Raw genomic sequence first — 13280 nt, forward strand, 5'->3', positions numbered from 1 at the left:
GTTTGCCGTTCTGGTTTATATATCTTGCCAGTTTTGCTCTTTTCCCTTCTTCTTCTTCTTCTTCTTCTTCTTCTTCTTTGTCTTTGGATGTATGCATCGTCCTGTATAGTTTGGGATAGTAATATCCATCCTTGTAGATAGCAATCAATTGCCATAACTACATAGACATTTCCTGGCCATTACAGTCCAATATAAGTACAATCTCAAAATATCTCTGGGATATAGAACCACTGGAAACTACTCCATACTTCGTACTTCACATGCTTTCCCGATACGGATCCCACGTGATGATCGGCCCGACCGCCCGGCAGTTTCTCCGAACCGTCGACGATCTTTTGGCGACGCGGAAGACGAGAGTAAAGACGAAGGGAAAAGACACAAACAGCATCGGACGGGCTTCGTCGTTGGTGAATAAAGAATCAATGAGTGATATATATGTTCCGGGGCGATGAGCTATCCACCGCCGCATAACGGTCACTATCCTCCGCAATACCTGCAGCAACAACCTCCACGCCAACATCCTCAACAGCCCATTCAGCCGCCGCAGTTTTTATATAATAACATCAATCCTGTGCAGTCACCACAATCGCCATACCAATATGGCAAGCCAGTCGCTTATCCCCAGGTGATCCCGAATTTCAATAGTTATGCGCAGACTTTCAACAGTCAGCAACACGTACAACCACCTCAACCTGTACCGCCGCCCCAACCGCAATATGTGAACCCGGTAGATCTATTCCAACAAACACCCGTTGGTCCAGTCATACCATCCCAATTCAATACCTTTGGTACATCCCAATACACTGGACAGCCTGCCGCGTCTGTCGCAAACAACAACCCCGACCGCTCGCCCGCATTACCCACTGTGTCTGGCTCGACGCAGCCATCGTTCTATCCCGCTCCCAGTGCTAGCCCGGGCAGCAACAACGCATATAATCAATATCCACAGGTCGCTCCGAAACCGCAGACGACTCCGTTACAAATGAAGCCCGCTCCCTCGCCGATTTCCGCTTCTACTCCCGTGCCTGCTCCAGTCGCCAGTCCCAACCCCGTCCCTACAACTGCCTCTGCCACCATGCCTTCCGTAGCTTCTTCTACGCCAACCGTTGCTCCTGCATCCGTTTCTAGATCTATGACTTCGACACCTACTGCGCCCACCCCAACCCCGAGACCGGTTCCTCAGGTGTTGATTCCCGCTTCTTCGCCAGAGGTCCAACAGAAGTTATTGAAACAGCAAGCAGTCAGGAAACAAGGGCAGGCGCAACGGCAAGGAAGTCAGCAGGTTGCGCGCAAACAAGGGAAACCCTCGGTGGATTATCAGGTACTGCTGTTGTCTTTGGCGGACGAATATCTCAATGCTGCTCATAGCCATGGAACTACTGTTGCCTCGTTGAGAAGGGAGGACGATGTGGAGGAATATTATAAACTTCTTGCTACGGGGCTTGGATGTCTGGAGGCTGTTTTGAAGGTTGGTGGGATCTCTTCTACTTGGCTGGAATTCCTGCACCTGGACGGTTGGCTGATTTCGTGTAGAACTGGAGGCTTCAACCACGTATGGAGGCGCTTGTGCGGTTACGATATGCACGCGTCTTGTTCGAGGAAACGGATAATGACCTTGAAGCGGAAACCGCATTGAGTAAAGGGGTATGTCTATGGCTTCCTCCATGGTACTGTTTGCATTGCTGACGGTTGCCCATTAGATCGACTTGTGTGAACGAGTGAGTAAATTTCTCGTTTGTCATCTTGGACGCAATACTCATGAATGTTCAGAACCGCATGTTGGATCTCAAGTACAGTATGCAGCATCTTCTAGCACGGATGCTCCACAAGACCAATCCCAGAGCTTCGTTGAAGGCTGTCGATGGTATGATCCAGGATGTGGAAGCGTAAGTGCTCCCTTTGCTTGACTGCAAAGTTCCACGTGACTTATTCGAATTTAGATATCGCCATTCGGCCTGGGAGTATGCTTTTCGCTTCCTTAGAGTCTCTCTTTCTTTATCTCTATCATCACCAAACTACCAAGATTCAGTTTCAGCGCTGCACCATCTTCACAAGATATCCCAGATGGCCAATCGCAACGGTGACAAGGCTGTATCAGCTATGGCTGCTGTGATCGAGGCACTTGCGCATCTGCAGTTAGGCTCAAATTTCGATTCTATTGAGCAGGCCCAGCGAGCAGTGGCTACCGCACGAAGTCATCAGCTTAATGATGATCTTCGGCACATACCTCAACTTATCACCCTCGTCCAGATGATTGACATTTGCTGCAGTCTTCTCGAGTACGATGTCAACCAATCAGCTCAAAAGTTGCGAGTGTTGCAAGAAATAATGGACGAGAGATTAAACTACCCTAACTGGCGCGTTGACGGATCGTTTTCAGTCCCATTGAACGGTAAATCCGCAGGTCCCTCGTCGATTGACACCGGTGATATTCTTCAAGTTCAAAATGGCACATTGCTTTTGAGTTTCAGTTGGTTACCCCAGCATGATCTTTACGCGCTGTGCTATTTTCTCAGTTCTGTCACGCTTAGCGCTAAGAACTCGCATGACGGCCGTAAAGCTGAAAAGTTCCTTCAAGAAGGGCGGCGCATGCTCAATAGTAAGTTCCCCTCCCTTTATATTGACAAAATCCATTGCTGAAGACCGCTCAGGCAGCTTCGAGACACCGGAGAACGTTGCGGAATCGATGGGTAACGCAAACAAACGCATTGAATGGCGCAGGACGCTATGCTGCAATATCATACTACAACAAGTATTCCTGGCATGTTGTCGAACCGACTGGGACTTTGCCAGAGAAAATCTAAATGAACTCCGACAAATCGCACAAGAACTCGGTGACAACCTCTCAGGCAACGTCCAATGCTTGATGGAATACACTGCAGGAACCATCGCTCAAGCAACAGGAGATCTCAAAACTGCTCTAACTATCTTTCAAACCCCACTCCTCTCACTCTCCCCCAACGCTAGCAAAACAACACGCAACGACCCCTGCCGCGACATTGCCATCCTCGCAGCCATAAACACCGCCCTCATCATCCGCGATCCATCCCACCCCTCCCACTCGCTCCTCCCAACCATCCTCTCCACCATCGAATCCTTCGCCAAAACAAGTCCAAACAAATACATACAAGCAGCCTATTACCTCATTAATGCAATTGTGCAAACCGAATCCACAATCCAAACAAAACAATTCCTTCAACAAGCGCTCCAATCCGCCACAGCGATCAGCAACTCCCAAATCACCTGCATGACTCTCACCTTCATGAGCTGGAAGTACTTCCGCGGTGTTGTCGGCGAACAAGCAGAGAAAAGTGCACGAGCAGGCCGAGCAATGGCGAAAAAAGCAAATGATCGACTTTGGGTCAGTGTTACAGATGAAATGCTTGCGGAGACATTAGAGAGACAGGGCAAGGGAGAGGAGGCGGGAAGTGTCAGGGATGAGGGAATGAGAGTTACAATGGGGTTACCCGGGGCGCTGAGGAGGGGTATTTAATCTTCTTTGCTGTTTTTCAATATTCTTCGATTGTCATTTTCTTAAGGATTTGCTGGTTTTTAGTCCTGCGAGTTAATCGGTTTGAGCTTTGAGATACCATATCTGCTGATGGGCATCTGGCGCATAGATTGAGCAATTTGTTTATAGATAGGTGCATATGTATCAATTGCTTTCATATCTATATTGACATGGGCTAGCGAAGTCGCAGCCTACAAATATATATCAGCCGCAGAGTACGATGACCAGTTCAACACGAACCCAAGACAAAACCATTCATTATTAAATCCAATGCCATTACAGGCTATTCACTCAATACACAGCATTTGACTATTTTAACAAAGCCAGCCACGCATGCCATCAAGCCATCGTCGTTTGAAACCATGAAACAACCCGCACCATACGATATATGCAATATACACCCAGATATCAATCAAGCATCAAGCTGCTATCTGAAATATGAAATCCACAGAATAAGCCCATCGAAGGTGAGACTGACACCTAGAAAGCAGCGTATAAGCACAGAAAGAAAAAAACAGCAGACCGAGACTCCGTCACTCAACAAGACGCCATGTACCAACCGCATACAGCTCGAAAGGCTGATGGTTGGGTATGATGATAATGAACCAAAGAAAAAAGAAGAAAGATGAGAATAAATACAAAAATAGAATGCCGGGAGAAAATCACCCCAACCCACCCCAAGCACCACGAATCCTTCGTGCAAGCTGAATATCCTTCTGCATAATAGTCACGCGCTTAGCATGCAGTGCGCACAAATTAGTATCTTCGAATAAATGCACGAGGAACGCCTCTGCGGCTTCTTGTAGCGCTTGGATCGCATGCGACTGCCACCGGAGCTCTGCGCCTACGTCTGAGGGGAGCATTTCAAGGGCGACTTCACGGACGAGGCGTGCGAAGGGAAGCTTTTGGATGAGGAGATCGTAGGAGCGTTGGTATTTGCGGATTTCTTTCAGAGCGACAGTTCCAGGTCTGTAGCGGCGTGGACGGCCTTGGGGGGTTGGGTCGCCGGCTAGATAGGCAATTAGTTTTATGATCTGCATTACGAGTCTGGACCGTATGGACCGTATGGACCGTATGGAACGTACGTTGGACGTCTGATGTCTTTGCTGCCTTTGTCGTCTTTATTACTCCCGATGGCCGCTTGCCTTCTCTTTCTTCTCCGGATGCCTTTGGCCTCCTTTTGTTTGCTGGCGACGCGGTTTGTTGCGGTTTTGATGATGGACCTGCTTCTCCATCGCCGGCGCTGGGTCGCGATCGCGGTTCTGAGATGATCTTGTGGCCTTTTCCTGTCTTTGGTGGCATTGTGACGGTTTGCGCGGTGGTGATGGTTTCTATTGAGGTGCGGAAATGGCGCGCGACTCGACGTTCAAGTGAGGGGATATGTGTATGGCAGTATTTGCTGCGATGGATGCCAATTTAGAAATAGATTATGCGCGATGCGTTATGAACAGAAATACTGTTTCGTCTAATGGATATCGAGCTCGGCGGGACAGTCCTTTGTTTTGACGCGGGCAGAACAAAAAGAGAACAAAAGGAGACCGCAGTACGGAATAAACAAAACAACAAAGATGCCCTTGCGACTAAGATCGGTTCTCTGACCGGAGAGAAACCGTCGAGGGGCAATTGGAAAGTTGAACAAAAAAAATCGCCAGCAATTGCTGCCTCAGGAGCTATTGGCTGATATCGAGGGCATGATGCGTGTTTCCCAGCCTCCGGTATTTTGACGCGTAGCGTGTGCTTATCCGCTTAAGCGCGCGGCTATCTGTGATACACGTGATGCTGTCGGCGGGCGGAATGACATCGTTGCAGCTGCGGATGGCTTCAAGGGCGGAAGAGGCCACCCTGGAGTTTTGTTTGCGTTCGGTACCTATTGAACTGGTGAGGGGCTAATTCTGCAAGCTTGCTGTCATTCGGTAGCGGCTTTATTCTCGACGTTTATTCCCCCGCGACATCTCGTCTCTGGTATCTGTTGATACTGTTGTCTACTCTGATAACTCTGAACGTCCGACGCAATGGCCGCCATCTGGGGTAATGGTGGGCAAGTAGGCCAGTTTCCCCTTGAGCAATGGTTCTACGAGATGCCGCCTGTCACCCGGTGGTGGACAGCTGCCACCGTTGCTACGTCAGTATTGGTGCAGTGTCATATCTTGACACCGTTCCAGCTATTCTACAGCTTCCGGGCTGTGTACTTCAAGTCGCAGGTGCGTCAACCAAATCAACCAAAGATAAAACGAAAAGGGCAGAAAAAAGGAGAAGGATTGTGGAGCAGGTGTGGCTGACTTGAACAGTACTGGCGCCTAGTAACGACCTTTCTCTATTTCGGACCGCTCAGTCTAGATCTACTATTCCACGTGTTTTTCCTGCAACGGTACTCGCGCCTGCTCGAGGAAACGTCCGGTCGATCTCCCGCTCACTTCTCGTGGCTGTTATTCTATGCGATGGTGTCGCTCTTGATCATCTCCCCGTTCCTGTCGCTGCCGTTCCTGGGCACTTCGCTCTCCTCAAGTCTGGTCTACATCTGGAGCCGCCGCAACCCTGACACCCGTCTTAGCTTCTTGGGGCTACTTGTCTTTACGGCCCCGTATCTGCCATGGGTCCTGATGGCATTCAGCCTTGTGGTTCACGGCATCGTGCCGAAGGATGAGATTTGTGGCGTGGTGGTGGGCCATGTTTGGTACTTCTTCAACGACGTCTACCCGCCGCTCCATGGTGGTCATCGCCCTCTTGATCCACCGATGTGGTGGATGCGGATGTTTGATTCTCAGGCGGATGCACGTGGGACGGACACGAACAACATCAATGGTGACTTCGCCGCTGCTGCGGCGCATGAAGTGCGTTGAAGGTAATGATGTGCGTCATGTGTTTTATATTTTGAAAGCCATAACATAGCGACTCTGATCGCTATTTATCACGATTATCTTGGACGCGCGTGCAACAGCGGATCCTTCTGCATGAGAAAACAGCTTTGACCAAGGCTCTGATAATCATTAATGGATGCTGAGTTTTCGCCAGCCTCCGAGGCGATTCGCGCGGATTATCTGCAGTTCCAGGCCTGACGATCAGCCCTCGATTTGTTCACTCTCCACCGATATACCGTTGGAAGTGGAAACTGGGGTAGAGTCTGGGGTGAATACAGCGGCCGTTAAACCATGCCGGTCTACTGAGATTCCTTACTTCGTACAGTAGGACTGATCGATATCAGGGGCTGAGTGGATACCCGATAGGCTTAGATATACATAGAACAGCAATCGATGATATTCAACTGAGTAACTAGGCATCATTCTTTGCATGGAGTACAAGCACGCCGTAGGTAAAAGCAATTGAAAGCCTCGAAACTATAAATAGCAGAATACCCACCGATAAGCTTATTTCGAAAGAAAGACCTCCGAAGATTCCGCGGTGTACGCAACACGCTAGGCACACAAAATACTTGCGAAAGCCAGTCGACATGCGAAGATAAGATGCTTTGTGTGACCTTCACAGCCACTGGGATGATAATGCAGAGTAACGTGGTACAGTTACGCCCGGCCGGGCAACGCCTCACACGTACGACGTCAATGTACGACACGACACCAAATTGAGGCTCTAATATTCTACTTCGGTACACCGAAGTAAAGTAAGCATTAATTAACTATTGAGTTTCCAAAGAATACAACAAGGGTTTTCCTTGCGAGTGGGTGGGTGAATACTGTAGTAGTGGGGGCGGGGCAATAATGCGAGGCTGGATTTGTCTTGTCTTGTCTTTGCGTATTCGTTCTGACATTTGCCACACAGGGTGCAGTTTGAAATGTACTCCGTACATGTACAATGTCTTGCAGGGAAAGTGGGCGCTGCTAAGAATAACAAGTGTTCTGTTCTGTTGGAATGTGGGTTGTGGGGTTTCAGTCGGCTGTTTGGAAGAGTTGGAAGTCGTCAGTGCGAAGACTACTCGAGTATGGAGCATAGCATCATATATGTCCCATTGCGATATTATCCAGTATTTGGACTCGGCCGTAGTCCGCACATTCAACTTAGCGACCTCGATATCTCCGCGGTATTTCGTACTCTATCTAGTTACTCTGTACCAATAACTCCGCGGCAGGTCCAAGCGCCCGGCCGATAGATGATGGGATGAAACCGTTGAGTTGCGATACGCCGACCGTTCTGTTGTCGAAGTGGTGCTAGGTGGGGGAATTCTTGGTTTCTTGGGGAGTTCTTGGTGCTGGGTTCAGATAACGATGCGATGGTTAGGGTAAAGATATGGCTGGACACAGACCACCGCACAGACTTTGACTGTACTCCATCTGTCCACGCGTCTGACAATTGCCGCTGACGTTGAGTGGTCGTCGGGTCGGTTAACCATGGCATTGAGTGGAGTCGAGTGTGCCATGGAGTCTGTACCTCCAGAGTACAGACTGGTAGAGCAGTCTGTACGAGGTAGAAGAGAGGAAAGACAGCTTACAGAGTACAGTATGGAGAGAATATGGAAGATCATGAGAGATTTAAAGTACTGGAAAGGCCTCTGCGCAATAATTGGGAATTGCCCATGATACCGGGTAATGACAGAAAGTATCTTGGAACCTCCACAAGTACCAAGATGCAGGGTCCAGATTCAGTTACCACTGCGTACAGAGTACAGAGTACGGACTAGTAAATGCTAGTCGTGATGATGATAACCGTACTCTGATATACAGTGGCAGGTGTTCCGAGTACAGATCTTGTGTCCATCCGCCCGACTCGGCTTTTCTCAACTTAACCGAGCATGGATCATGACGATAACCACAGAGATACTCCGATGTTTCGCGTCAAGAATCTCTGGATGAGTATCGGAGACGCCTAATGCGGAGAGAGAGAACCATGGTGTCTGATTTCCGATAAAACACGAAAATGTCAATCCAGGGTTCGTGTCGCCTTCCAGAAAGAAAATATTTACTGCCTGAGGTGTCTATGATGACATTTGGGGAATGAATGATGTTGATCGCAAGTCAGTGGCAGGAAACACGTAACCAGAGTACTGAAAGATTGTTGAGGCTACCCTGTACCATCCCCACTGTATAGCAATACGAGTACGATCCCTGAATGATACTGAGCGATAATAAGACAGTGTCTAAATCGTACATGTGCTGTGTCCGACGCCATTATATGATTGGTCCAGACAGAAGTCGACTCCTGTGACAGCTGCTTGGGTGTTTCAGAGAATACCATAGCTGCGTAATTACTCTCCTTTACGAGGCCCCTTTTCAAGATAATTAAGCGCTTTCCCCATGTCTATCATCATGTCTATCTTGTCTATCTTCCCAGCCGTCTAAGACGAGCTACCGGGGACTAGACCGAGGCTAACTCTTAACGGCGTGCACCAAACGGGCTCTTCCTCCACCAATCATGTGGGGTCGCCTGGAGTGGCTTAGTACAGTACGAGTACGAGCAGTCTAACAGCCCATACAAACACTATTATGTACAAGTACAAAGTACTCCGTAGTGATGAGTCCATTGACATGTATCTCATACTCGTTTGTATTGTACTCCGTACTCCGCACATATTCCCAAGTATTTCGTACATAGCATACCCAACACATACCCCTGGCAATCTTGGCTCCTGTTCCAACCTTACTGAACCTTTCCAAGTGGGGGTCTTCAGTGGGGAATACCTTCTTAACCCAGTCTAGCGCGCTTTCCCCGTAAGAAAACTACTGGTGACTAACCATGGGAGCCGCTGTGTTGATTACCCCATTAGGACTGGAGTGGCTCTGACACGGGACTCCGCCCCGTTTCCCATTTGGGTCTGGTCTGGGGCTAAAGTCTCCTTAACCAACGACAGCGCGATGGACCACGTACTTCGTTCTTTGCTCTCACTGCCACCGCGTTCTAACTAGGCTCTCTCTGCTCTCTTGTTTCTTTCTCTTCCCACTCTCTTTTCTTTTCTCTCTATTCGCTCAACCACTCAACCACGCTCATTTTTTATTTTTTATTTTTCTATTTTTTTGCCCCTAAAAAAGGTTTTGAAAAAAATTACGCCTTGACACTCTTTTTTAATAATTATTTTAAACTATTTTGATTTCGTTACAATCATTCGTCTTCTTTTTTCTCCCCGCCTCCCCTTTTCTCTATTCTCACTATCTACGGATTATTTTTTTCTCGTCTATTGCTATCTTTTCACGTTCTTGTTAATTCTGGTCATTCCTTAATTATCCAGAATTTGTTTCTGTAATTGTTGGTGCTTATACTCAACAACTTCCCCCCTGTTGATTCTGTGCCTGAGCGTCTCGTGGTCGAAACTCTTTTTCCACGCCAGTCATTCCTTATTTTCTTTTCTTTTCTTTTTTCCTTCAAAAAAAAGAGAAGACGTGGAAATCTTCAAGTTACGCGTCTGAGGCAAAGCACTGCAACTACTACTACCGACTTGCTGGCGCCTAGTCGTTCCTTCATTTTTCTGCCTTTCCGCGGTTACTGCCTCTGCCACACTGCCACTGCCACCACTCAACCATCAGTTCCGCCCCAGGACTTAATTGCCTCCTGGTCTCTTGCCATTTACTATCTTCTTTCTTCCTCCACTTTCTCATCGCTTGTGGCATCTTCGTGTTGATATTTATGCATCAAACTCCTTTGTTAACTCCGGTTTGAAACAATCTCCTGCGGTTCTCGGGGACCTTCTTTCGGGAAAACAACAATAACCGTGGTTTCCCTGTTGACACCACTCCCCGGAACATTCATCGCATTCTGCCTATCTTGACACGAACTTACGACTGCGAGAATCTGATTCAATTGACTTCCGTCTTGCACCTTCCCGGCGCATCTACACCTACCTACCTACCTTCCTACTCCAACCCCCCCCTATCTCATCCCATCTCTTTCACAATGCGGAGAGGCGTCTTAATCTTTTTGGTGGTCAACCTCATCATCCTCTCATTTCTGGTCCGCAGTGTCTTTACGCTTCTGTCGTTATTGGTGGAAGATGCCTCGGCCGACGCAATCCACCGCGCAGAGCTTCCTTCGCCCAATTCGAGTTTGATCGAGCAACGGCCTCAAGTCATCCCCAAGATCATTCACCAGACCTACAAGAACGAATCGATCCCTGAGGTTTGGAAGGACGCTCAACAGAGCTGTATCGACCTGCATCCGGACTACGAGTACATTGTAAGTCGATCCGCTTCCCTCACTGACGGTCACGTGAAGCAGACAGCTAACTGGTGTCTTCGCAACAGCTCTGGACCAACGAGAAAGCGCGTGACTTTATCGCCAAAGAATATCCCTGGTTCCTTGACACCTTCGATGGCTACAAGTACCCCATTCAACGCGCCGACTCGATCCGTTACTTTGTCCTGGCCCACTACGGTGGAACCTACATTGACCTTGATGATGTACGTCCCTTATACTATTGCTTATTTTGAGTCGCTCTAACAAGCTATAGGGCTGCAACCGCCGCTTGGATCCTCTTCTCGCTTACCCTGCGTGGGTTCGTCGTACCGTTCCAACTGGTATCTCCAACGATGCGATGGGATCTGTTCCTCAGCACCCCTTCTTTCTCCGTGTTATCGAACTCTTGCAATCCTACGACCGCAGCTGGCTGCTTCCATACATCACTGTCATGTACTCGACCGGTCCTCTCTTCCTGTCGGTTCTGTGGAAGGAATACATGCTCGACAAGCCCAGCGAAGCTGACCGGGTCCGTATCCTCATGCAAGATGAGTACAACCGCTACTCGTGGAGTTTCTTTACCCACCACGTTGGTAACAGCTGGCATGGCAAGGATGCTCAACTGATATTCTGGGTAAGTTTTCATGTCAACTTTATTGAGAATTCGAGGCTGACTTTTCCAGATGGGACAACATTGGATGTTCCTGACTCTCTGCGGCTTTGCTTTGGCCGGCGTCGTCGGTCTCGGCTCCTGGTGGATCTATGGCCGTGTAATGCACCTTAGCTCCAGATATCGCTACGGCTACTCGAAGGTACCGACAATTGTCACACCGGCTGGCCTGTCGCCCACTCGTCGGGCACGACTGGCAGTACCTACCCTGCTCCGTCGGGTCAGCTTCAACAAAGAAGACGAAGAAACTGGTCCCACAGAGACATCATATGAATTTTACAGCAGAAATGATTAGAAAGTCATCTGCTGTTGTTGTTTGCTCTTGTTTGTGTCAATATGTGTTGTTCGATTGTTTGGCATGACTTGCATCTGAGCATTCACTCTGCCTGTTTCTTCGTTTTCTTTTGTCACCTTTGTCTCGAGTACCTTTTTTTATTTTTGTCTCTGTGCTGATATTGGCGTGCATTTACGGAGTTTTGGGTCATGGATCGACCGGTGCTTCTATAGAAGCCTTATTATTGGGTTGTACATTTTTCTTTTTTGGCAACGGGTTTTGGATTGTTTTTTGTTCGCGAGGAAAACGACTGCTAGGCGGTGCTCGCATAGAATTTGGCTCTGTTTCTGATGTCTCGATTTACACACTTTTTGATTCTTTATCCCTGTTGTTTTTGCCATACACCTTTTTAACAGATAGACTTCGATTCGACTGCTGATAGACGGGCCGCCGTTTATTTCATGGAGACAGGCCTGGCGCTAAATGCACCTGCAAATAATATCTCAGCCATTGTCCGGTGTTTTTGCTAGGAGTAGGGAGTAGTCTGTGTCTTCGTAGTCGCCTCTAGTTCCGGTAGACTATTGGTGGTTGGGTGTGTTTAGGGTTCCCGCGGTTGACCAACCCCAGCTGATCAATTTGCCTCCGGACGATTATTTCTTTGTTTGGCACGGCTAAGCATTGTCCGAGGTTTCCACATGTGAGGTGTCGTGTTTCAGAATGCAGTGATCATCGCATTCTTTGTCCCTTGGTGGCCGCTGCGTTGAGTATGGGCGGTTGACCTGGCGATCAATCAGGGACACCAAGTACAAAAAGCTGACCCTTTTTCTACACTACAGAGGACGGAGAGCATCCTCAACTCTACAAATCTCCAAAACCAAACACCACAATGCGCCCGACAACCCTCCTCCCTCTCCTCCCCCTTCTGGCCTCCGCAGCCCCAATCCCAGCCCCAATCCCAGCCCCAGCGGCAGAACCAAACACCCAAATAACGGCCCAACAAATCCAACAAATCGCGCCCAAATCCGTCAACTGCGACAACCCCCCCGCAAAAGGCGAATGCGCAACAGCAGACCAAGCCGCGCCCCACATTGCCAAGTCCTTCGGGACGTACGGCGTCACGAGCCGCGCCGAGCAGGCCGCTGTTATTGCACTGATGGCGTTTGAGAGCGAGGAGTTTCGGTATAGTAGGAATCATTTCCCGGGGACGGTGGGGAAGGGCAGTTAGTAATCCCCCTGTAGTCAGATTGGGTGAGGATAGGGCTAATGTGATGATACAGCACGGAATATGCAATCGCCCAGCTACAACGCTAAATATGCGGAATCGATCCCCGCGATTTCTGATAAGGTGTCTGCGGCAAATGGCGATGCTGGTCAGATACTGGATATTCTGCTCGCGGATGAGGAGTATGATTTCGGGTCTGGGGCGTGGTTTTTGACGACGCAATGTGATCAGGGTGTAAGGCAGGCGTTGCAGAGTGGGAGTGAGGAGGGGTGGAGTGGGTATATTAGTGGGTGTGTTGGGACGGATGCGAATGAGGGGAGGAAGGGGTATTGGGCGAGTGCTGTTAAGGCGCTGGGTGTTTGATTTGTTTTCATGGGTTCAAGTTGGGCGTATAGTAGAGTACTCCGCATGTAGAGTAAGTGGTATTTGCATGTCATGTCATATGTGCATCTCGTGATAAACCAACAATCAGAGGACCTGAGGCATGCGC

General features: G+C 48.9%; 5 protein-coding genes across 5 annotated transcripts; 4 read left to right on the top strand and 1 right to left on the bottom strand.

The window, feature by feature from the left end:
• Window positions 1-448: 448 nt before the first annotated feature.
• ACHE_50205S (uncharacterized protein) lies at window positions 449-3493 on the top strand (the record flags this gene model as incomplete). The annotated part of the gene is made up of 6 exons (XM_043279895.1): window positions 449-1468; window positions 1534-1644; window positions 1701-1718; window positions 1771-1886; window positions 1941-2599; window positions 2652-3493. 6 exons carry the CDS (start codon window positions 449-451, stop codon window positions 3491-3493), a joined length of 2766 nt encoding a protein of 921 aa, XP_043137529.1.
• Window positions 3494-4173: 680 nt separating this feature from the next.
• Window positions 4174-4813, bottom strand: CSE4 (histone H3 family protein; the record flags this gene model as incomplete). The annotated part of the gene is made up of 2 exons (XM_043279896.1): window positions 4174-4520; window positions 4597-4813. 2 exons carry the CDS (start codon window positions 4811-4813, stop codon window positions 4174-4176), a joined length of 564 nt encoding a protein of 187 aa, XP_043137530.1.
• Window positions 4814-5523: 710 nt separating this feature from the next.
• derA (putative ER-associated proteolytic system protein Der1) lies at window positions 5524-6351 on the top strand (the record flags this gene model as incomplete). Its single annotated transcript, XM_043279898.1, has 2 exons — window positions 5524-5712; window positions 5800-6351. The coding sequence occupies 2 exons, from the start codon at window positions 5524-5526 to the stop codon at window positions 6349-6351; spliced, it is 741 nt and encodes a 246-aa protein (XP_043137531.1).
• Window positions 6352-10345: 3994 nt separating this feature from the next.
• ACHE_50208S (glycosyltransferase family 32 protein) lies at window positions 10346-11589 on the top strand (the record flags this gene model as incomplete). Its single annotated transcript, XM_043279899.1, has 4 exons — window positions 10346-10624; window positions 10693-10848; window positions 10899-11258; window positions 11308-11589. The coding sequence occupies 4 exons, from the start codon at window positions 10346-10348 to the stop codon at window positions 11587-11589; spliced, it is 1077 nt and encodes a 358-aa protein (XP_043137532.1).
• Window positions 11590-12454: 865 nt separating this feature from the next.
• On the top strand, window positions 12455-13153 carry ACHE_50209S (uncharacterized protein; the record flags this gene model as incomplete). Its single annotated transcript, XM_043279900.1, has 2 exons — window positions 12455-12788; window positions 12846-13153. The coding sequence occupies 2 exons, from the start codon at window positions 12455-12457 to the stop codon at window positions 13151-13153; spliced, it is 642 nt and encodes a 213-aa protein (XP_043137533.1).
• Between the last annotated feature and the right edge of the window lie 127 nt (window positions 13154-13280).

The sequence above is a fragment of the Aspergillus chevalieri genome, chromosome 5 (genome assembly GCF_016861735.1).
Source record: "Aspergillus chevalieri M1 DNA, chromosome 5, nearly complete sequence".
Taxonomy (NCBI): Eukaryota; Fungi; Ascomycota; class Eurotiomycetes; order Eurotiales; family Aspergillaceae; genus Aspergillus; species Aspergillus chevalieri.